Here is a 26886-nt window from a genome sequence, read left to right on the forward strand (position 1 = left end):
AATGCGGTCTTACGGGCAGTGCTTGTATGATGCTGAGATGTGTATTTTGTGTCCTGAAGTCTGTAGATGATGTATATCCCTTTCCCTTCCGGCTGGAGGGTGAGGCCCAAGGTACGGATAGTGTCCTTACGGTAAATGGACATGGTCTGTAGTGTGACTTGTCCGGGACAGGTTTTGACTTCGGCCCTGCTTGTACTTAGAACGGCCAGGAAGTTCGATTTCTGAGCCGTGCAAGACCACTGGCGCAAATGTACGTGTCGTTATGTTGATGGAGCCTTTTGCGGAGACTACGGACCCTCTGGCTGTGCAGACGGTGAGGTTGTCCGCGTACAGCAAGCTGTAATCGTGGGACGGTCTGTAGAAGGGACGAGCAGTTAGAACTTACATCTTTGTTGAAAAGTAGCAGAGAAATAACGGAGCCTTGCCGCGGGGTATCGGGCTCGCTGAGTGTCGGTCGCTGACACCAAGGGGGGCTTGGAGTCGGTCAGGAAGTTCTGAACCTATTGTGGACGCATTCGAACAGATGATTGTCTGGAGGCCCTCGTGCGAGTTGTTGTCGAAGGCCACCTTAATGTATTGCGCGAGGATGCCCTTTTGTTACGTGGTACGCAGCTGGAAAAAAAATCGCATTGGAAAAAATCATTCGTTCGTCCGTTGTTTACCGCTCCCTCTGCGAGCTGTTTGCAAAGGCGCCCAGGCAGATCACAAGTTCGGTTCCCCGAAGGTGACCCCGAAGGTTAATTACTCGGCCCGAACAATTCCCTCCTGTTTGTCGTTCAGTGAAGCGGCGGGGCGGCTGCGCGCACGCGTGCCAAGGAAGCGTCCTTTCGTGCGTGTGCGTGTTTGTGTGTGCACGAGTGCGATAAGTCCGACTGTTGACGGCACCGAGTCGTTTCTTCCCGGCACCCCGGGCGTCAGCCGTGGACGTGCAAGGGCTGTTTGGACGGCTGCTTGTCAGGGCGATTGTCCGGACTGACACTGGCGTGTTTACCCCGTTACCCCGTGTCGAGTTCGAGTGTGTACGCTCACACTCCAATAAGACTCGCCGACGACTGCGAGTTCCGCGTGTTTTGGGACCTTACCGGGCGCGCCTTGGACTGAGCGCGTGTGGTTTACAAACGCCGTTTATCTCAACCCGGTTACGGCGGTTTCCCGCCTTTATCACGCCATATCTATCCGCAGTGCGGAACGGCCTTTGCAAGGGCCTTGTTCTCTGACGGCGTTCGTCCTTTCAAGTGCGGCTTGTACCGTGTGCGATGCGACTTGCGCAGCGGCGGACGCTTTGCGCGGGCTTTTCCAGGGGTTTGGGTACTGTGGTTTCACTGCAATGCTTCTGGCTGTGCGGGGAAAGCCGGCTTCGTGGAGTTTTGGTTTCGGTCGCGTTTTAATCTTGATCTTGGGAATGGTGTTTTACTTATATGTACGTTGGGTTGGGAAATGTGGTGTTGTCATGTGGCGTTTCTTCTTTTGTTTTGGTTAGAATAGCAGTGTCAAGGAAAGATGTGGCCACAGTGGTGCAGTGATGGCTTCCATGCTAGCTGATGCCGAGGTGGCATGACATTAAAGCGCAAATGCTGTCAAGGGAGTTGTTCCCTGTTTCTTTTTCTGCAAGCGAAGCAAAACAAATGAGACTGTTCAGCCGACCTTCCAGCTTCTCTTGTTGTTGGCCCAACTTGTGTGGTTGTGGCAGTAATAGGTCATCGCACAGGGTTATGTCAGCACACACCCATCAAATTCCCTCAAAAGCATGTTTTCGCAATCTTTTTCAAAGCGAGTGGTATTGCTGCGGTGCCACGCCTCCCCTCTCTCTCACTCGCGTGATAGTACCGACTACTTCTCGTGCTGAGTTCCCGCTCTCTTGTGTTGTGCAGGAAAGCCCGCCGAAAGGACAAGGATGCCTCTTCGAGCGGCGGCGGCCAGGAGGAGCCCAAGATGTACCTGGAGTCGACGGTGCTCGAGTGCACCATCCCGGAGTCGCGGCTGCGCGACCTCGTCGAGCTCCCCCAGGGGCTCGACTACAACGAGTGGCTCGCCTCGCACAGTGAGTAGTGGCCACTTGACAGGACGATTGTGCGAACATGCCCGTGTGACATGTTTCCACTGGGCTGCTAATGACTATTTTTTGATTGCTGCTTTGGACGATGCTTTCCTCTGAGCAGGTGGGAGGGAGGAATTGCCTTCTGAGGTTAACGGAAGGCCAACCACACAGTTACAGGGCCCCTCCAAGACGTTTTTCTAGAGTTCCTGTATATAGCTCCCCTAGGGGAGCAGAGTTGCTCGTCCATCCGCCATGTTGACTTCTTAAGTCGTGCGGGAAAGCCACCCGTCACGCGTGTAGGAGCCACCGTTGCACCAGTGGCAGTGGCAGGGAGGAGTCGGCGCATGCATGTGCCAGCAGCTGCGGGGCAGCGCGACTGCGGGAATAGTTGGCTGCTTATCAGCTGAGCGGCCTAGGCTGTGGCTGTAAGCACGTTGTCATGCAATCTTACCTGCATGGCCGTACTCTCGACGTTGTTATTTTCCGAAATATAAACACTGCTTTTACAAACCCTGTGTCCACAGCGATCTAAAACCCAAGCCACCACCGGACGTTCGTCGGCTGTCCAGTGTACGTCCATTCGATGGACATACTATGTACGTCCTTGGGACGTCTGTCTATTCAGACGTCCGAAATTGGATGTATTTTGGATGCTCAGTAAATATTTGTGGAATCAAATTTTATTAACGAGAAGCTTATGTCCCTACAACGAATACTACACCACACATCAGCAACGTACTACCTGGCAGACAGGTATACATGAACATGGTCAGTCAGTGGTTCTCAATTCTTATATACCCTTCTCCAAAGCGATCATTGTTGCAGTCGATGAGGTGCTTCAAAAAGGTTTAAAAATTATGCTTAATATTAGTAATATACAGATGAAACTTGCAATATACAAGTCAGGGTGTTGGTGTAGCTTTTACCGTTTTTCCTTTTACATTCAATTCACGCCATTATTTGATGCTCGCGGTAACTTTGTCCGCTAATGTACATCCAAACATGGACGTACAGCAGCCATCCAAACTTATCATTGGCTGTTTGGCTGTTTTTTGGACGTTCCATGGACATCCGTGGTTGCTTGGGAAATGTACCACTTCACTCCAGCTTCTCCAAAATACTGCATGTAAGTGTAATAAAAAGAAGTGGTGGCTTCAAAAAAAAAAAATTGCATGTGTATCTGCTCACTTCACTCCACAAACGTTGCCGAATTATGATGGTCCTCTGCCACCCCTGCCTCGTAGATGGAGCTCTCTTCTCTTTCCTTCCAAGCTCTCACTCTCTTCCCCTTTCATCTTGCTCCTCTCCCCCAATAAACGCAGTACAGGTTTGCTCAAATAAATACCCCTTTCCCCCACAGTTTTCCCCCATTCCACTGCTCACGTGCCATTTATTGGAATCTTTCATTATTGTCTTAATGGGAATGCCGCCACGAGGTCCACAGTGTAGTGCTAGCCCTTTTTATTATTTTTTGATTAAAATATTGCTTTTAACCCCCTTTTCTATTTGAAAATTGGGCAGCCGTGTAGTTTTAATTAAAAGAACATTGCAAATACTACTTATGTATTGACGTCTTGCCTCAAATATGCCTAACGTTTTTATTTTTCTGAGCAATATTGACAAGGGTGAAGCGTGTTTCCAGATTTTAGGGGCGTGGAAAAGTTATGACTATGTAAACCGCTAGTACAAGTATTCTTTTAAGGGGGCACACAGGTCTCGATATGCAGTCAGTTTTCATCTATGGGGTGTAAGTTTAGAGTTGGGCAACGTTATGTCATTCCGCTTGGGGCAATTTTTTTTTGTCATTATCTACCTATGAAATACAAAATTCTTTTTATCCCTTTCTGCTCTGAAAGGACCCCAGGGTTTTATGCAACTATACCACTGCAGTGATTTTAGCAGTTTCTGACAACACTGTGAACTCATTAAATGTCAGGTCATCAAGTACCAATGTTATCGTAAAACTAATTGCATAATATTTTGTGCTAGCAAAAAAGAAATTCCATATTTTTAGGGTTTTATGGCACTGTTCAGTTCATAAGCTTTTCAATGCAGCAAAAATGATACAAATCTAACCAGTACATCCTGAGACACTGTACCCGACTCGACGGTTGACCTCGTGGGGAAAATTTGGTTCTGACAAAACAGGGCACCAAGTTTGAAAACGTAGGCAAGAACGGCCATTTAGGCAACTTTGAAGGGCAACAGTGCTGTAAATACTTATGGTACAGCTATATTATTTTGCAGGTACATTCTTTGGGACCTGTAGACTGCAAATAAAATAACATGGAAAATCGATTTTTTTTTTTTGCAATTTTTTTATTTGTTTTGTTATTTCTTGGCAAAAACCAAGGGGAGGCTGAGACTAAAGGCGAACGTGGCCTGACAGAGGCCTCAGCCACCCGATTTGCAGCGTACATAACAACACGTCTGTTCACAAATTTAAGCATGATAGCACAATTGTAATAGAGGAATAGCACAAAGCAAAGTCATTACTACACTTCTTATGTATTATACAAAGCATAGGTCTCAAATTCGCAAAGGGATCACAATGTACACATAAACGCAGTAATTCGTACTGTCCTCGGGACCATTGTTCCCCTTTAACTTTGAGCCGGAAGGCTTAAACACAAGGCAGACATGCATACAGACAGGCACAGACGAAAATTTTCGGGTTTAAGTAGCACAAAGAAGATTGTCCTCTTTCAAAGGATTGTCCTTCATAGGAGCCTTTCCTTCACACACTATCTCTCCCGCTAAACGTGTCTTTTCCTCATTTTTCATAGTAACAGTGCTAACGGCACGAGACAAAGAGAAGAGGGCACAAACACGGCGCTGACTAACAACTGAGTTTTATGGCTTAGGCCAGTGGCTTTTATACACACATGGGCAAAAACAACAAAAAGGGAAAAAGAAGGAAACACTAAATTAACACGTGAACATTTGAGAGAGCGCGAGCATGGCGTCATACTGACTTTACCTTTATTTACACGTTAATCGACTTACGGGGCAAGATGTACAATCAACACAAAACACAAGCCCTTTTTATAATCGCAAGAGCAGTTTGGAAAATAAACAAAGATTGCCAGGTTGGGGCTTACTGCACTAGGAATCTACATTCTTTGGCTGTGAGGGCGATAGATGGGGTGCTTATGCACTGGTCACCTAACTTGTTAATTTCTGTGGCCTCTAAGATTTCTCGCACGATTTGGCTGCCATGCTCGCCTATCACTACGCTCGGGTCCAAAAGAGACTGGCATTTGCTATCACAATCACGACAATAACTCAGTTGTTAGTCAGCGCCGTGTTTGTGCCCTCTTCTCTTTGTCTCGTGTCGTTAGCACTGTTACTATGAACATCTACCAACTTGCCCAAACTTCCGTTTTAACCTCTTTTTTCCTGTCATTTGCAGCGCTGGCGTTCTTTGACCACATCAACCTCCTGTATGGAACGGTGTCCGAGTTCTGTACCATGTCCGGCTGCCCCGACATGACCGGGCCGGGGAACAGGTGAGGGCGCGATCTTTCGAGCTTCCCTGAGAGCTTTGTCGCAGGCTTGGAAAGCAGCAAAAGAATTTTTTGTGCTACTCACACTTGCATGCACACGTGCCAGCTGGCTGTCCCAGCTCGAGGAGGGAATCCCAAATAGTAGTTTGGTAATGCGCGTCTCATCATTGGTGATTCAACAAAGCGTACTAATTACTGCTAACACGGCAGCACATTTCACATTAGTTTTTTTTGTGTCCATGGAAATGGCTGATTTTGGGTGCTTCCAGAAAGCTTTTTTTTTTTCTTTTCACCTACTGGACTCATTTAGCATTGATATGCATGAAATTGTAGCTTATAGATTTCTCTTTCAAACAAATAACAGCAGTTTTGTAAAAGATGTAATTATTGAGTTTATTGGCCAATGAAACAAGAAAAAATGCGCAAATAAAGTATACACAAAGCACGAATAGGCGATTTTAGTGAGCCTAAAAATTATTGTAGGAATTCTAAGATGTACAAAATTTTTTTATGTTTCTAAGCTATGATTCAATATATACATCAGCGCTTTACACCAAGTTCTGGTTTTTTGCGGGTCCACCAACCTAACGACCCTGACGGCTGTACCACTCGGCGAAGCCACTCGAGAGTCAGTCGGCCTCTCTAAAATATGTACCCTAGCATGCTTGTTTGTGTTCTCACACACAATCCTTATCACTGCTATGGTAAAACACAAGAAAAAGAATTTACCGCTTTTGAGAAGCAGTGTGCATCCCTCCGCAGTGCTAATTTTACACGAGCGCCAGGCTATCTTGAAGGTGATACCATGGTACAATGCGGTACATTTGGCAAAATATCCCCGCCGTACGTTGTCCAGACCCTACACATCAAAGTAAAACCGCAGTCGTCAGACATTAGGCACGTTTTGTTTATAAATACAGCGCGAAGTCAGAAACGAACAGCCCCTGGCACCACCTGTCGAAGTCTGAGGCTGTTGAACTGGAGAGCCTTCATTAGTACTAAAATCTGAAGAATCCGTATCGTTTCTGGGGTCATCCCTGCTGCTGGGGTAGAAAAAATCAGCAGCAGCAGTGGGCGAAGTCCCTGAAACCGCTGCCTGCCTTTGCAGAGCACGCACTGAAACCGGACGCCATTTTCACCCAACTCATCGCTACCTTGGGTTCAAATTTCACTCGCGATGACGTCTACCCACACGAAATGTAAACAGATGGCAACAAAACGGAAAGTAGAGTTTCCAATGAAAATGCCAGATGGCATCAGTTGTCCGAATAGCGCTGTTTTAAGTTTTTGCGGGAGGTTTCAAAATCATCGCTCACCCATGAGCGATGGCCTATGGCACGGTCACGAAAAAGTTAAAGAGGTTCTGCAGCACATTTGAAACATTCTTAAAGCAGGAAGCTGGGAAAAAAGCTGCAAAGTTTACCACTTTTCTTGCAATCATTTCAAATTACAGCCATCCATCATGTCGGTTTTGTAAGTCATCGCCACACTTGTGCGCTAATAAAGAAATGGCTGCTGTTGTTCATCTTATTTGGTGCACTTTTGACGTTGCGCAAGTGTTGCCCTTCCACCATTTAACACATGAAATGGTGAAACACTCCATTTTAATTTCAACCCCGTACATTAGTGTTGTCTCCAGCGCCCTCGTACACTGTCATGATCGTTGTGTGTGTCCGCCACTTTTTTGTAATGGCATCTTATTATCCACCATGTTGCAAGGCATGTGCTTATCTTGCGGAAGCAAACTGGGCATACTGCAGGTGTCTGCCATCATGTGTGTGCTACCAAAGTTGTTAGTGACACTAAATTCTCATTGATGCCACCTTGAGTGCCAAAGGGCTGAATTACAGATTTGCGATAACGTGACCTTTCTCTTGCCACCACCTCCGTTACCACTTTTCGCACCTGCAACACATTTTTAAAGCCTGAAGAATTCACTCTGCTAATGGATGCATTGATTGGTACCGTCGTGGGAGATAGCACTGGCCCGGAGTGCAGGAACTCCAAATTTCAACACCGTACATTGGTTCCAGTGCTTCAAGACCGTCCCTTTAAACACTAGCACAGCTATCATGCAACACTACTTACTGCCAGCAGGAAAACATTGCTGTACAACCGAACGAAACATTCAGCTCTCAGTGGAAGATTGAGAAAAGCTCGAAAGCATTTTAGGGGTATCAATTAGATTGTCTACCACGTAGAGATCTGCCGTCCTGGCACTCCAGAGTGTGTTGTATGCCTTCGGATCATAGGCGTTGGCTGCTGGCAGTAAAATGTCCAGGGAGCATTCACAAGGTCATCTTAGCTGGATATTTTATTTATTCCAAAATAAATAAATATAATGTTTAGAAATTTTCGTCATGCAAGAAATTAGGCAATGCCAATTGTACTTCCACATTTCTTATTGCACTGTTTTTAGCTATTGCATTGCTGCTACTTGCTTATGGTTGAGGGCACAAGTGTTGAATGTCGTTTAAACAAATTTGTGTAGGCTCTCGGCCTTAGTCGTGAATCCTCATCAATGAGAATAGAGAAGTAAAAATTGTTGCAAAACCTTGGTCCAAGTCTTTCATACAAAGACTTTCTGCATCAGGGTTCTCGTCGGTTTCGTTCGTAACATTTGCTCAGTCCGGGTAGTTGGCTAGCTTCGCAGTTCGTTAAGCAGGTCTTTCTAGACTTGGAACCGGTTGTTGTGCAGGCTGTTTCACCTTCTTTCTTTTTTGTGGGTGTGAGCGTGATTGGTTCTTTGACTGGTCTTTCTCGACACGTGTGCCTGTCTGTGTTCTCGTTCATGCAGGCAATACCTGTGGTTTGACGAAAAAGGGAAAAAGTGCAAAGTGGCAGCCCCGCAGTACATAGACTATGTGATGACTTTTACCCAGAAGACGGTCAACGACGAGTCCCTCTTCCCCACAAAGTTTGGTGAGTGTGAAATTTCGCTGTCTGTTTTTCTCCATTCATTTCCAGTTTTCTCCTCGCTGCTCCATGGCATGCTTCACTAAGCCGATCGAGTAATAACACCTGTGACGATCGAGTCTTTGTCCCACGCAAGCTGAGCTAAGGTTTGAAGATGTAAAAATGCACATTAAAGGTCAATTGCACCGAAATTTCGCCTCGGCCAAATTTACTTTGAACGTACAGTACGTACCACCAAAACAACTGGAACATGACTGGTAGCCCCGTGAAATGCGTTGTTATTGGTTAGAAACATTTAAAATAGCTCCGTCGCAGACTACACTGCATCTGTCAAGGGATCACGCAAAGAGCCATAAGGCACAAGTGACATTGCGGCTGGCTTGGTGCTTATTCTTCTGGCCAGTCAGGAGAACAGGTTGAGCTCTGCTGGATGTACTTCTCCTAGGGCTGCTGTGAGCGAGACGGGTAGCACGCGTAGTTTTTCTCTGGCCGGCCGACCGCTCGCTCGCCGGCTGCAACGTTTCTTCAGCGCGGCCGTAATGGTAGCACTCTTCTCAATGTCGGTTTCAAAATACCGTATTTACTCGCGTAATGAACCCTCCCCCCACTTTTCTTCTCGAGAAGGAATATGTTTTTATCTCAGCATGGTCGCTGATGCCGTAAACGATCGCAGTAACCCGATATCACGCTACAGTATGTGCAGAAATGCTATAAACTCATTCCAACAAAAAGAAAATCTCAACAGTAGCCGGAGACGTTAGCGCGTATTCCATGGCTCCCAATTTAAAAACTGAGCGCTTGTGGAGTACCACCTGCTGAACGCAGAACAGACCTTCCGCCATATAAACATTGAGGTGTGCGAACAAAGTACAAATCACCTGCCGGGGTGGCTCAGTGGCTAAGGCGTTGTGCTGCTGAGCACGAGGCCACGGGTTCGATTCCCGGCCGCGGCAGCCGCTTTTCTGATGGGGGTAAAAAGCAAAAATGCCTGTGTGTGCGAGATTTTGGCGCACGTTAAAGACCCCTGGGTGGTCAAAATTAATCTGGAGCCCTCCACTACGGCGCGCCTCATCGCCTGCGTTGCGTCAACGCGTTAAACCCTTCAATCAGTCAGGAAGCCTTCCACAATGGTCAGAAAAAAACAAAAAAATAAGAGAGGGCCTCCCTGTGTTTCAGAAACTGTCCTTGTGCTGCCCTTATAGAAGGCACCCTTTTCTCAGCAAGTTAAGCACCTGCACACGAGGCTAGCATGAAGGGAAGGACGCCCCTGGGGTGGCAGTTTTCCACAAGTGCTCAGATTAGCTCCTGTAGAGAGCTCTAAGCTTAACATGTTGGCACATGCTTGATCACCATTTTCACTTGTAGTGCGGATGACAGTTCCCAGCGCATTTTTAGGGGCGAAGCTCCTAAAGCCGTGAGTCTGTCCATCCCTTGTGTCTCGTGGTACGTGACCGCCTAGTTCGATGACTCACTCGCAGGTGGCGCTACGTGACCGCCTAGTTCGATGACTCACTCGCAGGTGGCGCTGGTGTGAGTGACGTCATGATGACGTCACTCGCACGTGACTGACACTATAAAAGGCAATCGCTGTTGACACGCTTCCTCTTTCGCAACAAGTCACCGGATGGAGGAGGTGGTTGTTGACAAGGCTGCGGAGCGGAGGGCGCTCAGGGCGGCGGCAGCGCGCGCTCGCCGACAGGATCCCGCCGTGCGCGAAAGAGAGGCCGAAGCATCTCGTCTAGAAAGTCGCGCTTAAACCGCGCGTCGGCAGCTTCGGGCTGAGCTCGCTTGATGCGTTTTGCAGCCGCCTCGCGAGCTCTCACTGCATCGGGGTTTGCCTGCCGATACGAGCGCTTGCTTGCGGCCTCACGAACCCTACAACAACAACAACAAACGAACAAGAACAAAATAAAAGTTGATTTGTACAATGTACGCACACAGTCTTACGTCTTTCTTAATGATGTAATGGGCGAACTTTCACGGGAGAGTTACGGTTACCGATGATCTCCCCCTCTCGAGCTTCGCCCCACTTATCATCATTCATTCCGTGGATATGGCGTGATTTTTTTCCTCTTGTCCTCTTTCGCACGTGTAACTGTTTTCACCATGATTTGTATTTGAATCGCAGCAAACTGTAGGTGCACCTGCCTCACTTGATGCATGCGCACATGCAACCCCGTGGGGCTGCTGTTTGCCATGTTGCTCACCATCTGGGTCACGGAGCAAGAGTATATAGGGGGCGAGACGTCCCATTGCGGCAAGCATGGGCGAGCGGAGCGACCAGGTAATGTCACAATGAAAGCCAAAGTAGACTGCAAAGCTTCGTAGCTGTGACAGCGAAGGAGAGGGTAGCGGCACGTGATGGACAAAGCGATAGCGGCCGCACTTATTCCACGGCTGAGCAGTGAAATGCCGATTGCGGCGGCCGTGCAGTTCCTTCACCCGCGGCAGATGCCGCTAGCTTTACCTATGACGAGCGCTTGTGACATTATCTGGCCGCGCTAGGAAGCCTAGTTTCGCCTCCTATCTTATTCTTGCTCCGTGATCTGGGCACAGGTGCGGGTGTGTACATGACCGCGCCAGGATGGCCCCGGTGTGTGTGGATTGTTTTTTGTGGGTAAAAACATTTCATCCTGTTCAGCTTTATCGGTTTCTTGCGCACGACACGTGAAATACACACTCAGCTAAGCTATCGTCCTAGTACACAATGCTAATCAGGAAAAGGAGCCGTTGGGAGCTATTTTAAGTATACCTCACTTGTGAGGCTGCGAAGGTTGTCAAAAGCTGCCCTTTCAGCGTTAGTCTGGTTCTTGAAACACGTTAAGGGCAGCACAAAGTTTCGGAAAGCAGAAGTTACGCTTAAGTTAGGTTTGGGAATATGGGGGTTTAATGTGTTTCAACAACAAAACTTGTGCTGAAATTGCACCTTTTTGTGATTTTATTGGCCTGAAAAGGGAACTGTCTTTAATGAAGCCCATGACCTAATTTAATCTTTCTTTTTCCAATCAACAGTATGACAATAGCACAACTGGGTTTGTAGATTGGGGCCAATGTGTGCAGGAGATAAAGAACACTCAGCAGCATTGAGTGCTTTCTGCTTTCAAAAATGCCTTACGAACACACCAGGAATGCGAATGCAGTCGCATGCAGGCCAGCATGGCAGCAAGCGGCTACAGCATGGCGCGCTCGCTGTGATCGCAAGCCGACTTGGGTAGCTGCAGTTACAATTCCGTCACCACTAATCAGAATGAAACACTTGGTGAAAGCGAAGCTACATACCCGGGAAAGGTGACGTAAATATGGGGGAATTTGAGCTAGGAATGGTCAGCTGTGTCGCTAATAAAAGGCGGCCGTCAAATATTTGCCATGATTCTAAGCCCATGCCTCTCTATCTCTAGCTGGTTCGTTGAGAGAAACCTGGCTGGTCTAAAAGCTTTGAAACACCCACCAGAGGCACTCTTCTCCCTATTGGCGTAAGAGTTGGTTGTTTGGCGCATTGTGCTGCAGCCTTCTGTCCAGGTGCCCAACTTGTCTGGGGAAGAGTGCCTTTGATAAGGCCGCCCTAAATTCCCCTAAAGTGAGCTTTTGAAGTTTGTAGCAGCTTTCTTGTGTGTGTGTCCTTCTTTCTGGACCTTATCAACGACCAAATAATCACAGTGGTTAGGTTTCTGAATACAGGTTGTAAGTGCATTACCTGTAACAAAGACTGTAACTTGTGAAAGTGGCCTCATCTGTTCTCCCACTGGGGATAGGGAAAGTAGATTGGCTGATAAAACTTATCAAAATGGGCTTTTACTAATGAATGAATACAACAAAGTAAAATGCACTTTATTTGGGAAGTGGGCAGCAGTGGATGGGGGCATTTGATATAGCGAGGCTTTGCCTGCCGAGGTGGCTCAGTGGCTAAGGCGTTGCACTGCTGAGCACAAGGATGCGGGTTTGATTCCCGGCTGCGGTGGCCACTTTTCTTATGGAGGCGAAAAGCAAAAACGCCCGTGTGTTGAGATTTCGGTGCACATTAGATGACCCCTGGTTGGTAAAAATTAATCCAGAGCCCTCCGCTACGTTACGCCCTATAGCCCGAGTGTAGCTTAATGCGTTGAACCTCCAAAATTTGACATTTGAACCACTTGTACACCTTCAACCAACAGGGCCTGCATTGCCATGCTGACGTGTTCCTGACGTGTTCCCCTTGTCTTGTCCACTGCCCTGTGCCGCAGAGCGGGAGTTCCCCAGCTCGTTCGAGTCGCTGGTGAAGAAGATCCACGGCCTGCTGCTGCACGTGCTGGCGCACCTGTACCACGCTCACTTCCGGGAGATGGTGCTGCTGCAGCTGCACGGACACCTGCACTCGCTGTTCGCCCACTTCACCCTCTTCAACGCACGCTTCAACCTCGTCGACCCCAAGGACGCCCTCGTGCTGCAGGACCTGGCCGTCGCCCTGGGGCTCTGCCCGCCGGCCGACAGCGCCAACAACGGCCAGAGCACGCCCGCGTCCGCCGCGCCCGCCGCCGGGTCCTCCTCCTCCTCTTCCACGCCGACGACGGCTGCCGTAGACGATGACGCGGGGGTCGGGGAATCGTCCGCAACTGCTCCCATGGACGTCTCGCTGTCGCCCTCGGTGACGCAGCGCTCAGTGGTGGCCCCTGGCATCGAGGTGCCTCCGGCGACGGGGAGCGTGGTGTCGGCGCAGTAGAGCCGCCGTTACGTTGTTGAAGACACTTTTCCGACAAGTGTTTTCCCCCCTCCCTCCCCCCGACCACAGTGATAGCAACAGCACGTGCGGGTGTTGTGCGGCATAGTTCCTCTGGGCGGCGACCTCTTCCCCGCGCGGAGGCTGGGCCGACTGCCGCCGCTGTGATGGTAAGGGCGGCCTGTGTCCGTCTGGTACGGGGATGCGGTTCCTCCTAGGGCAGCGTCCGACAACGCTTTGGCCTCTTCAGCACCTGCAAGGGATGTGGTTTGAACAGTGACTGCAACGCTGCAAGTTACTGGCAAGCTAAGGATGGAGCTGCTGTTGCGACGTCCTTCGTCGGGCATTGAGGTGCCCTCATCGGAACGTTCGTCGAAGGCATCAGCACTGATTACGGTACCACCGGAGTAGGGGTAACGTGTGCTACTCGCTGGCATCGTGGCTGTGATACCCGGCGAACATTTCTTTTTTTTTCTTCTTTTCGGAGATGATGACCTGCCAGTCTGAACTTGACACTTCATGCTAGAGTGGGCGCAGCTGATGTGGCGAGACGTTGCCCAAGAGGGCCTGCAGGCATGCCCTGTGTCTTTGCGAGGGCTTCCTTAACAGAAAAAGCGGATAGCCCTGTTTTTTTCGGGGAGTGCGAGGAAATGAATTGGGTAGAACATACGTAAGCTGTGGAGGTCTCGAGGTATTTAATCTGGACGTCGTATGTGGAGGTGCTGGTGCGCCATCTACATCGATTTTCTGGCTCTGGCTGGATTTTTTTGTCTTTTCCCGGGAGGGTACCACTTCCTAAGGAAGTCTTCATGCATTATTAACGATATTACGCAGCACCTTGTCGTTGAAAACGTTTCAGCTATGATGGTGCTCAAATTGAGATGAACTGAGAGCAGTTGTTTGCTGCAATTTTTTTATGTATTTTTTATTAAACAATGAGCGAGTATTATAAAATACATTGTTCTATGGTACGCTAATGCTTGATGCAGTTATTGTTTTATGTTGTGAGCAGGACAAATTGCCTGCAGGCTTTGGAGCGTTTCGCCCAGACTTTTGCGAGGAGTAAATCGCTTCCTTCCCAGGCATTGTTTCTCTAGGTGCCAGACGCAAGAGACAACCCTCTTTCTCAAGTGCATTTTCTACCCGCAAGGGCACCGGGCATGCTTGCAGGTTTGACCGCCGCTTCAGACGACGCAAGGTGCGGCCAGGATCGACCGTGTGATCGGAACCAGGGTCTTTGACGACGCAAACTCGAAAAAGAAACCTCTTGGAGTGGCACGGAGTAGCATAGACGAAGAAGACCGTTGGTTTGGCAACATTTTGGGGGGCTGTCGCTCTCTCCCTTTTCGCAGCGGAGCTGACGGGGTGGAGGACGACTTCTTTTGCCGATTGCGACGACGAGGCCTGCCGGGTTGGTTAGTTGATAGGAAAGCCTGACGAGGATGACCTACATTGCAGGGTGTGTTAAATAGTGGGGATGCAAGACAGCGGTCACGCCCGCCGCGTGTATCGTTGCTAGGAAGCGGAGAAAGAAGCAATGGCAAGAGAGAAAGAGAGAAATAGGCCTATTTATTTTCTTTCGCTGGCGACCGTCGGTGAAGTGCGAGACGACACGCGATATGTACATATGATGTTCTATTTTTAAGAGACGCGTTAGGTGGGCGACCTTGTCGAGTCTTTCTTCTCTCGCGCGGGCATTGGAGGTACGTGTGCAATGGCGTTCTTTGCGGCCGGGAGAGAGCCTGGTGATGGTGATGGGGCGAGGCGGCCTTTCTCGCAGCCGACTTGGCGGTGGCTTCTCTTGCCTTTTTCTGCATCCATCTTTTCCCAAACCTCCTTTACGAATCTATTCTCTCAGTCCGCGAGCTCCGAAGGCCTGCCGATCCACTACTGGCGGGGGTTGGCTGTTTGTAGGAATAGAACTCCCCCGGCACCTGATTGGTCAGATTTTTTGAGTCATTGGAGCATGTGCTGGCTCCTGAATACAGCGTTTAGTGCACGTTTGTCTTTGTTTGATATGGGTTTCCAGATGTTTGTGCTGTGTGCTGCTCCAATAGGAGTGCAAGGCCGAAGCCTTGGGAAATGGGCGCACATTTACAGCTGCTGCTGCAGCGAGGTAAGAGGGATATATCTGCTCATTTTGATTTGGGGCGTTTTTGGCTGTGTTCAGCGTTCATTGCAATTCCACCTTCGATTTCATAGATCAGTCTTTTCGATCATGCGAACATTTCGATTGATGGAAGATATATATTCCGTTAGTTTAAAGCTCTCATACTTCTTGGATCAAAATGTGTCCGTATGAATTTAAGAAAATCTTAGAGTGGCCCCTACTTAGGGGAATATATTTAGATTGGGGTTAAAAATAAGTCTTGCCCGCGTTTTTTCTTTTCATTTTGCAGCCTGTCTTTGGGCCAGGCTTTCTGGGCGTACAAAGCTTCCAATCAAGTGATTATGTATATTGCATTTTATATGTGCATCTCTTATTTTATCTTGTTTGGTGCTCGAAAACGAGAAAGAAAAACGTTTTAAGCCCAGCTTGTCTCGCCCCCTTCACTGCTCGATCGTGGTTCAATTTGGTTCCGCTGTCCATGCAAGCAGGGTTTTAGTAATTTTGTGAAGCTCATCGAGATACGAGTGGCAAAAATCTAGGGAAACAAGACGCGTGGATTTTGACCATCTCTCGTGTAATTTCTTTTGTTCAGGCGGCATTCATCAGGCACGATATAGTAGCGAGAGAATTGTCAACTATTCCAAGGGAACGCACATTAGCATAGGCAGTGTAGGTGATCGTACACAGCAGTAATTTTTTTGTTTTACTTGTTTTTTTAATCTACCGATTTCAAGCATTTTTGGCACTGTGGTGGAAGAAAATGGGTGGTTAGGTTATTTTGCTGGTTTGTGTTATTTCTGGTTAGCTGCTCCTCATTCAATATAAATGAAAAAAAACGTTGACGCTTTCTTGTCACGGTATTGGCAGCACCTCTGTGTGCATGCATGTCTGGATGAATCTGACGTGTAAATTGCGTACACAAGATGCAACTTGAAATTCAGTTGGTTCTTTGCAACAAGTTTCAGTTGCAAAAAAAAAGAAAAACATATCTTTATCGTTTCACTCGCATATTCCCAGGTATTTTGCAACTTTTTTCATTTCTCTCGCTAACCCTGAAGGGTTGTCTTGCAGGTGCTTTAGAAACCTTCCGGTTTTCGCACTAGTATGACACGTAGGTGAGAAATGAGGCTAGATGGCTAAAAATTGAGATGAACTAGCAAATCTTGTAACACACAATTTCGATAGTGAATTTCACATAGTGAAGTGAATTTAGAAGTTCCTCGAAAGACCAAGAAACGATGGCTCTAAGTGGAATGCGGCGCGTCGATGATTGCGATGAAGGAATCGTTGCATGTCTTTCACGTATGCCGGGAGGCTGCAAAGGTTGAAAATTGTGCACCCTTCGTGACGTGTCTTTCATTTGCATTCGGTTGTATTTTGCGACAAGCAATAATCGTCCACCACCTGCGTTATCTTGTTTCGTCCGCTGACATCCTTAATGAAGCGCACGTAGCGCACGTAGCCAGTGCGTTCGGAGCGACATTTTCTCTTTCCGTAAGCGGGTTGCTGCGTTTGCGGTGGAGGGATTGAGGCTTGTAAGGTTTTTGGATTGGCTTGGCTTTGCTTGCGGCTAAGCAAGAACGCTGAGAAGGAGTGGGCAACTCGCTGTGGTCGCTTGCCAGCAGCAGCTTAACGTTGGCTGCCGGTCTGCCACGACTTGGGGATATTTTGTGAGAGTAGGATATTTACCGTGTCTTTCCAAGGTTTTTCTCACTTTAACGGTTTATTATTTTAATTTGTTCCTGTCACAAGCATTGTGCGTACGTAATGTGTACGTGTTAGTTGCACTTGAGCGTGCGGTTGTGTGCGTGTAAATAGTTGGTTTATTTCATGCCTTACTATTATTACTATTTTGGTCCCCGTTCTATTTATTGCCAGTCTCGACAGTGTAATTATGTGTATGCGTGTGTACTGCTCATTTTCTTCCTTGTTAGCCTTTGGGTTGCCTGTGTGTATTATTTAGGAGCAGAATTTGGAGCTATCCCTGCAATCCTGTCTCTCTGTCGTTCGTTGGCTCGGCCCATATAGCATGTACAATCTTCAATTGACGTGAGCAGTGTGATTGCAGTTTGTTGGCTCGCCGCCATTTGCTGACAATGTTGGATAGAAAACAATTGACGGAAAGCTCTCCGGGAACGTGTGAAGAAGCACAGTTTTGCAGGAGTGAATTGCAATGGCAGAGATACGTGCATATTGGCTTGTACATTTGTTGTCTTTGCTTCCTTTTGGTTTTGTAGTTTTGTTTTGATGTTTATCATTGCCGTTCTTGTGAAGCTACGTCTGGAGAGTTCTGCGATGCACGCAATTTCACATTTTTGCCTCTGAGCCAATTTTTTGTTGCAATTTCGAAAGCGGGCATTCAAGAAATCGACAAAAGAAACGGGAAAACTGAAATCATAGTGCATTTCCACGATATGTGATGGGCACATTATTAAGTTACCAAGTTTGGGGCGTGCATTCCAGATAGAACCGATATCTCTGTGCTCCTTCCCTGCCCCCCCCCCCCCCCCCCCCTTTTTTTTTTTTTTTTGTATTCGCGATTTTTGCAGAGATTTGGCAATGCCTCGAACTGCAATTTTCTGCAGTTCAATTACCAGCACGGTTTTGAAGCGGCGCTTTGAAGTTGCGTGCATCGACGAACTGTCCCCCATCTTCGTTTGCCTGTGTGTGCTTGAGAGCAAGACCCAGCGGCCCATACCGGTTTGCATTGGCTTTATTTCCATGTCGTATCCCATAGCGGTGGTGGCAGTTGTGGTTTCCATTATCTTGACAAGCACGAAGGAGGACACGCAGACGTGCACGCAGCTTGTTGACTGGCGGCGAGTGTTTCGGGGGAAAAAGGGATGCAGGTCGTGTTGTTGGTTAATTATTTTGTTTAATGATGAAAAAGCGAGCGCTGTGTTAGATGTACATACATATAATATATAGATATATATCTCTATCTTGACGGTGACACCTATAGCGACATATTCCTCGGGGGCGGTGATTTTGCGTGTCCGCGTAGCGTAGGATGGTGGCAGCTCGATGAGGGAGTGCGCGTGTGCGGTGGCTGCTTGGGTCAGTTTGAACAGACTGGGCCAATGAGGAGCTAGTCCTGTGAGCCACAACCTTGGTTCCTGAAAGGCTGATGCTGTCTCTTGGGATAACTGGAGGTATTGGTTTCATACGTCCGCGAGCATAATACCAAGCGCAGAAGCGCTAACGCGTATTTTTCAAACTCTGAGTTGCCTGGAACTGTCCACGGTGAAGCGTGCGGTTTCTGCGTGTGTTAGTTCCGACCCAATTTTAAAAAAGAAAGGTAGAAGAAAGTGATGCGGTGAAGCTATCGCAACAGGATTGCTGTTAGGGGTCTGTAATCAGAATGACGAATAATGATTGACATTGGCTGTTGTTGTTATTAACTAAGGTTGGTGGTAAGGACAAACAGGACATGGACAGACACGACCTGGTGTCGCTCCTCTCCGAGCAGCCCACGCCGAGTGCGGCACCAGTGCAGCCCCAATCGAACGCACCCCCCTCTCTTCGCTCGCCTGTTTCCATACGGGGCCTTTGATGTCTACTCTACCGCCACTCTAAAGACAGCAACGCTGACACCGCTCTTGACCCATGCACACGCCCGCGTCTGCGAGCAACGTCGCTCGTGTTGCACTAGGCTGTACCAAACTGTCGCGTCAGTTCGGCGAGTACTCGTCGGGCGCCATCTTTCTTTCTGCACCACGCCAGAGTGTTTTTGTATTGAAAAATGTTTTGTGCACTAATTTGCTGCAGCGCTGTACACAAACAAAAGAAAAGCAGGAAAATTTCTGGGAGATTTGAAGTTTTTATTTGTGCGTATTTCTTAGAAAGAGTTGACATTGCATATCTCCACTTAATTGCCGTGCGTTTCGGTCCAACGAAAAGTGACCGGTTGTATTCGCGATTCCATTGGAATGGCGTAGGCTTTGCAGGCGTCACCTCTGGCAACTCGCACAATTGTTCTTTGAGGCGGTCTGCTGCGTCAAGCCTGTGATCCGGCAGCTTAGGTTTGAAAACCTTGCCTCAAAGCTAGGCGCTAGTCCGAGTGAAGGCCTTGCCCGTGTCAGGCCATCGCGTGATTGGTCAACTTCCAGCTGCCAATGGCGATGTCACGTTTTCTCGTGCGGAGTTGTATCTGGAAGGTTCGCAACGCTGCTGCCGAGTGATAACTGTCAGAGAAAAGCACGACCTTGAGTGGAGATGCGCAAGGGTCAACTTGGCACGATTCGACTTTAGGAGCATTTACAGATTTGAGAGAGGTAGGTTTGAAAAAGCGTTTGCCGCTCGCACACGCACCAACAATGATGCGAGTAGGTTCTACACAAACACATTTTTTGGAGAAAACGTTTCAGTTCTCTGTTGAGCTTTAGTTTTTTCGGGTCCCCCCTCCAAGCAATTTGAGAAGTCTTCTTTCGATTCTTTCCTCTCCGACTTAGAGAGGGGGATAAAAATGAAGTGTTGCACGGATCGGTGCACTGCAGCAGTGACGACGCGTGTGGGATGTGCACGCCTGTCCGTTGGTGCCTTTTTCGATAACTGTGTGTGCGTTCCATAGTGCGTGCCTGTGTGTCTTCTTCTGCCTTTTTCCTGAGCGTGACGTGAGCAGTGGCAGCCGTTGGCGCACACCACTGCGGTTGGGGGGGTTGCCGGTTGGACGTCGGTTGTGTGAAGCTTGCCGCGGGACCTCCATGCGCAGAGTCGTCAGACCTGAAATGATACCTTTAAAACCAAAGCACCCAACTTTTTTAACTGCTTCTTTAACTCATCTAACCTAGCTTAGTGACGCAGGGGATAAAAGGTTTGTTTTGCCACATTTTGCAGTGGTCTAAATTTTTTTTCCCCGGTTTTCTGTACTGTCGGAAAGGAATCTGTTGGAATGTGCTGTTGGGTTTTAAAAAAGTTGGGAACGACTTCCTTCGATGTTTTTCTTTTTTCTGTAACTTATCCCCCAATTGTCTGTCTGACGCAGTGGTAGGACCTAGAGCTACAGAAATGGACTGGAAAAACCGAACTTTTAGCAGCATTTGGACATCTGCGAATAGATTAAACCCGGGGTTCGCTGCAGAAAAAACTTCCGCGAAATTCTTCTGGGGGTACGCGTTCTTCTAGCCGAAGGTGCGCGCATGAATGAATTTTAGGACAGTTCTAATGCGTTCTTGTCCATCCATGCCTGGTCCCGTGCTAAAAGTTTCACAGTTGCGCCGACGCTGTTAGCGGGCCGAGTGTTCCGTTGCTACGAAACGCACTCGGTGTTTCGGGGGCTGCCGGGAATGTAGTGGCGTGCTTTTCGCTTTTTTCTTTTCCGTCCCAATCAGCTGCGGTCGGCGCTGTGATCGATGGACCGCGTTCGATGTCTGTTTGCCGGACCAAGAAAAAAAGTTACGGACTCCGCGGTCAAGGCCGCTACATGCGCGGTTAATCCCATCGCGAACCTCACCAAGCACACCGGTTACTCGTAAAAAACAATTCCAGTCACGCTGACATTTTTATTTCAAACGAGTGTGACGTCCGCGGGTCTCCCTAGCGCTCTGAAGATCGCAGCTAAGACCAAAGCTGTTACGACCGACTCGACCGTAGCGTAGGTTCGGCGTTCCTCGGCTGCTTGTTGGTGAAGGGTGTTTCGTTCTCGAAACGTTGCCAGGGCAATTTAGGGTTAAGTACTGCGAAAGATAAGGCGGCAAGGAGCCGCATCACTGCTCAGCAGTTTTTAGGGACATAAGCACTGAACAGTATCCCAAACATAAACAAGTTTTTGAAAACGCAGACGCTTTTTTGGTACACTAGCTTCTCGTAAAATCGGCACGAAGAGATCTGCGAACGCACGCTTGGCGTAGCAGACGATCTGCGAAACAGACGAACACTCTGCGCTTGGAGGTCCGCTGGTCGCGTGTTCCGCTTACGTGTTTTCCCGTTTTTATTTCCGAGTGGTCTTGTTTATCACGTTTTGTACACAGTCGTGGTGGTGTTGGTTTTCTTTCGGTGACGCAGTGGCGCCACCGCTTGCGTGTTGACGGAGGGGAGGAAAGAGTGATGGTGACGGTCGCTCTAACGGCGGCCGACACACAACCACACACACACACACACAAGCTACACGCTGTCGTCTTCGCCTTTGATAATCGACACAAGTGCACCATTCAGAGAGAATACTGTTTTGCGGTTTGTAAATAGAGAGAGAAAAAGGAATTAAAAAAAAATACCTTCGAGGGAACTAGTCAAGTACAATAAAGTTTAGTACAATGGTACCCCTTCACGTGTGTGTGCTCGTTTCTGTTCTCTTTCAGCTATTCCGAACCCGCCGCGCTGGCGCAGTGGCTAAGACGTTGCGCGGCTGAGTACGAGGTCGCGGGTTCGATTCCCGGCTGCGGCGGCCGCTTTTCTGATGGAGTGGAAAAGCAACAACGCCTGTGTGTACGTGATTTCGGCGCATGTTAAAGATCCCCAGGTGGTCAAAATTAATCCGGAGCCCTTCACAACGACGCGCCTCATCGCCTGCGTTGCGTCGGCGCGTTAAACCGTACGATCGATCAGTCAGCTATTCCGGCTAGAACTGTTCCACGCGAGCGGCTACCCAACGCATCGGTAACGGGTATAGTTATTTAGAGTGGTACCAAGACTTGGTACATTTAAAATGCGCAGCATTTACGTTTTCGGAAGTAACGGTGTGGAAGGTGGCCGTCTGCGTCCACCTGATCTCTAGGATTTCCCTACAGGTTACCATAGTGCTTGATTTCGGGCCCAGTTCCTCTGATGTCAGCGAACGTCTACTGGTTAAGTGGTCTTGGGATCTTGTAGGAACATTCTTGGCAATAAAAAGCCCGTGGTAGTACAGTTAATATGGAAACTTTGTGTAACCAATTCCTAGATTTAACGAAGTTTTTAGATTCCACATTGCCATCCACTGCCACCCACATTGAAGTCCATGTGTTTGCGATCTCTTTGTAGCGAAGTCGCTGAGCTAATCAGGCATTATTTTTAGCACTATTACTGAAAATTCGGGGGGACAAAACTAGTTCAGCTAATACTAGCAGCACTGTAAGGAGCCAGCAGCAACGAAAACGTCTAAATCGCCTGAAAACGTAGTTCGTCATGATGATGATGATGAACAGAGCAGCCAGCGTGGCTAACTTAGCATCCACTTCTGGTTTTGCTTCTGTAACGTCGCACTACACCGGGTAACGAGAGTAACTACGCTTCATTTTTTTTTTTCGCCCGCACCGCAGACTACCGCAGTGCGTTTCCACGTGAGTGCGGTGTCGGTTCGAGGCTGAAGCTTTGAGTTGGTAGGCCTGCCTGTCGGCGTGTGGTCGCGTGTCTCCGCTGCTATCGGTGGTGTTGGTTCGTCGGTGATAAGTTCTGTTTCGAGAAAACGAAAAGTTTTGTCTTTTCAAGGCAAGCTCGCAATTTTAATTGCCGTCTCCGGTGGCGAGAAAGAAGACCCTCTCAACTATTTTAGTGCGTAAAAGAGCACGAAGTTCGCGGAAACGCGCCGTTTCAGCATACGTTTCCTTCTTGGAATGCGTTAAAGGAGCCATGAAGAGAAAACACAACGTCGTTTAATTTGAAAGAACTAGGATTCAGTATCTCACTCAGCTCCATTACAGCCCCAAAATATGTTTTTTTAACGAAAAAAAAAAGCAAGAAGTATTTAGAAACTTTCAAATTATGCGCCACAGTGACGTGTTATGAACAAGAATGACGTCATACGGGCCAACAATAAAACATAATTTTCAGTGCGTTAACTGCACGTTAGCATTCAAAATATGCGGTCAAATAGAACTAGAGACCCCATTACAGACGTCCAGTCATGTGTCGTCGCGACAGGTCAGTTAGGCGGCCGCCAATCGCACAAACAAGGTACCGTGACGTCATAGAAAAGTTGCGGGAAATTGGCTAGTGGGTCGCGACTGCTTCACACGTTTTCTTTCATATCTCCGTTATTTGTTCGAAGATTGCGATGATATTGGTGTCATTGTTATCGGGACTAAGCAGTCTCTCTAATAAACCCAACTTGTATTTTGTCTTCATGGCTCCTTTGACAAAAGGCAAGTGATACGTTGCGTTTGTGAATACGGAGGCCTTGCTTGTGAACTTCTTTGTGGCGCCGTGTAGTGCCTAAGTTTGCGCAAAAGCAGCAGGCGCAACTCGCGCAGTTTTTCGCTGTGAACTAAATCCTTAAACTGTAAGTTCGTCTTTTCTGATGTCTAGCGTTTTGGCTTCGTTTCTGCTTCATTCCCGTAAGCCTCAACTCGAAACTTGCGCGTAATGGAACCCTGCATGTAACAAAAAAAAAAAAGCGAACTTTTCTCAACTTCGTTACATCCAGGTTTACCTGTGTAACCGGTATAACGGTACTTGGCGCGCAACTAATGTCGATCTGTCAAGTGCCAAATGTGAAAACCGGCTGGTACAAGCGCTCATTAATAATTGTTAACTGCTAATGCCGTGTCTCTAGTGTTTGGGTGAGTAAATGGGACGTCTACGTGACGTGTCGCCTTTCCCTACATGGTGAAGGCGACGCCACTGCGGCGGCTCGGATTAGTCTCGGGGGTGCAAGGGAAGCTTGTTTGAGTTCACGCAATTCCCCTTCCATGCGGGCGATGCTTCTTGCAGAGAATGTGCTGTCGGTTGCCACAGTGCAAACGAAAAAGTCTTGACAATGTGATTAAGTCGGGCGAGGTGTCCGTGCTCCGTATTCAGCCAAGTCATGACAAATGGGCATGGAGTAAGAACAAGACGGGAGGGAGAAGGTCGCTTCATCAGGTGCCGCTGCCCTCTCCGCCGCCATCACAGCTACGACGGTTTGTAGTCCTCGTTGGTTCGCATTGTGACATCATCTGGTCACTAGCCCGTGCCCGCCGCCACGGGCCGTTTCGCCTCCTTCCTTTATGTTCTTGCTCAGTGCGATTGAGTCGATTGCGCTAGAGAAAGAAAAGGCTGAAACGAATGTCAACAGGGAATCGTCTAGAGGATAGAATTCCTGGGCGTCTTGGGGAGCCGGAAGTTTGATACGAATTCTCGGCGGATTTGACGCGTGTACTCCTCCTGCGGCGTCCTCTGTTTCCAAGCAAGGTAAGGACTCCCTGGTAAGGAAGTGTGCCATGTAAGAAGTACAGGTTTCCCCAAAAGTGAACTGAGCACGGTAAATTTGGAGATTTTGAGGTCATTTCTCCGCCATGTGCCTAGCCAGCAACCTCTAAGTGACTTCAAGAAAGTCATTCTTGAGTAAAACCGGGCCACACATATTCTATTTATGTTGGCAGCCTCATAAAGTGGAAATTATTCCAATTTCGCGAAGCCGTGCTACGTTTACTTTTTGGGGCACCTGTACATAACGTGGTACTGTGATAGCAGCCGTACATGTTTTTTTTTCTCGAAAGTTTGCTCTGCAGCTAAGTACGGTGGAGGCGAGTACGGTTAAATGACTGGAACAAGTCGTTTTAGCAACGAAGTGTGGGAGGCTGCGGTGATGTGTCCCAAAGAGCGAGCGTTCGCAGTAGAGAGGTCGGCCTGGATACAGTCACACACTGTTTAACGGCCGATGGCAGGAGCGCTTCAGACCACGGCAGGTCCACAGATGATGGCGGATGTCTGCAGTCGATATCGATGCGAAGCTGTATGGGCAAGTAGGGCCAAAGGTGCCCGTCGATCCGGGGACCAGATGTGGGTGACGCCACCAGCCCTCACCCACACCCAACGTTTATAGAACCAAGGTCAGTTTTAAAACTCTCCGCCTCCGCCATATCAGCAATACGGCGCCCGAGCGACCCACAGCGCTAGGTGGCGTCGCCGTCGCAACCGGCTCCCTTCAGCCGCTGGGGAAGCACGAGCGAAAGCAGCGCGGGCCGCATCTGTACTGCAGTTGCGAGCGTAATCGCGAAATATGCCGATCACCGTGTTTATAACCTTTTATTTACGCTTGTAAGTGGTAAGCCTAGCCACATGTCACCGGAGCTACGGCGCTCAATCGGCGACAACCATTGCGCAGCAGCCGCTTGCATTTCAAAGGCCGCGCGGCTTCCGCGTTCGTTTAGAGCATCGTCTGCCATTTCACATTACATATATAATTTACGTTTCTTGTTGAGGCGGCTGCATATTCTAACCCTCTAGGCAGGAAATGTGGCTGGTGCATTATGCAGAGACATTGTTGAGGGCTGGCAAACATTGTCATCATTTTGTTAAAAAATTTAAGCTTTATCGGTTGAATAAAAGAACCAAAAAGTGGATATTTTTTTTTTTAGTTTCAAGGTAAGGAGATATTTTCACGGGATATCCCTCTTGGCGAAAAGAATAGGCTGTCAAGTATCAGCTTCGCGTAGTGATGGGGCCGAGAAGGGAATCAAGACGAAGACGACGATCGCAGTGCGCCCGGCACAAACCGTATCTCTGTGTCTCCGCTGCAGTGCCTAGTAACTCTGTAAATAGTGCAGATACCGCTATTATAATCTCGTCTACTTCGTGTTATTCCTTCGTGCCGGTAAATGAGATTATAGTAACTGTATTTACGCTATTGACAGAGCTTCTAGGCACTGCAGCGGAGACAGCAGCTGACCAAAATTGTTACTTCTTCCTCGATTAAAACACTTTTAAACGAAAAGAAGCTATCCCTATAATTTCTGAACAACAGCAAAAAAAAACGTAACTTCAATTGTAATCTCTGCCAACATTCTTTCGCCAGCTCGCCAATGGAAAACGAACTCCTTCCATGTCTCTCAACGAAGGTTTACTGCTCGCTGCCACCACGTCTAAATTTGCAGCACTTTCTTCGGCTGCACCGTTAGCGCTTGTTTTGGCTTTCTGTGCAGACGAGGTCTGTGCAACAATCTGCATGTTTCGGCGTGGAAATTTCTTTCTATTTGCCGGCGGTTTGGATAGGTAAGGAAGCAGGTTTGGAAATATTTTCGGGACGGCTCCTTCGACGAGGCTCCACTTTCCTCACTCAGTTTCTACTTTTTCACTGTTAATGAAGTGGGTGTAGCTCTTTGCTATGTCCTCAGGGTAAAAATTCACGCCACACGCGCGATTTGGCTGAGAGGTTTCGGTCGAGACACGCATTGGCACGGTACCATATATCTACACGAAGGCCGAAGTAACTTGAAGTGCGAGAAGAGCGCCTTGCCTTTGAGTTTGTTTTTGGTTTCCCCTGTAACCACCCGTGCAACCGGGAACACAACACGCCGGCATAGTGCTCGCCTAACCATCTACAACCGGAGTGCGCACGCACGCACGCGCACGCACGCGCGGAGACGCTAGCCGCACAACGGCAGCTGCATCCCTCAGAACGTGCTGACCTCAGCCACCCGGTGCTCCGCGCGGGAGCCGGGTGCGACTGCAGCGCCATCAATGCGGCTTGGTGCGGCGGCGCCGGGAAACACTTCGAAGTTTTACAACTGCCCTTGGTTCTATAAACGTTGCCCACACCTCCATAGCGCTACCTCCTCGCGTCGGGTGAGCCAACCAGGGAGGTTTGATCCACACGGTGGAATAAGTGCACGTGTGGACCACCGAAGGCCTTTATTGGTGACCAAGTTCGAGTCTTCGGGGAGTAAAGACAGGCGATGCGTCGTGGGAGGTACACACGTCGCCGCGACCGCCTGTAGCAGCCCAGAAG

The 26886-nt window shown here is 48.5% G+C and overlaps 1 protein-coding gene across 1 annotated transcript; it reads left to right on the forward strand.

The window, feature by feature from the left end:
- The first annotated feature begins 1854 nt into the window (after positions 1 to 1854).
- LOC144178053 (MOB kinase activator-like 2) lies at positions 1855 to 21520 on the forward strand. The gene is made up of 4 exons (XM_077705585.1): positions 1855 to 2041; positions 5451 to 5547; positions 8342 to 8466; positions 12681 to 21520. The coding sequence occupies exons 1-4, from the start codon at positions 1933 to 1935 to the stop codon at positions 13154 to 13156; spliced, it is 807 nt and encodes a 268-aa protein (XP_077561711.1). The 5' UTR covers positions 1855 to 1932; the 3' UTR covers positions 13157 to 21520.
- The last annotated feature ends 5366 nt before the right edge of the window (positions 21521 to 26886 follow it).

Source organism: Haemaphysalis longicornis, unplaced genomic scaffold, assembly GCF_048455015.1.
Source record: "Haemaphysalis longicornis isolate Haplotype H1 unplaced genomic scaffold, Haemaphysalis longicornis Haplotype H1 scaffold_395, whole genome shotgun sequence".
In the NCBI taxonomy this organism is placed as follows: Eukaryota; Metazoa; Arthropoda; class Arachnida; order Ixodida; family Ixodidae; genus Haemaphysalis; species Haemaphysalis longicornis.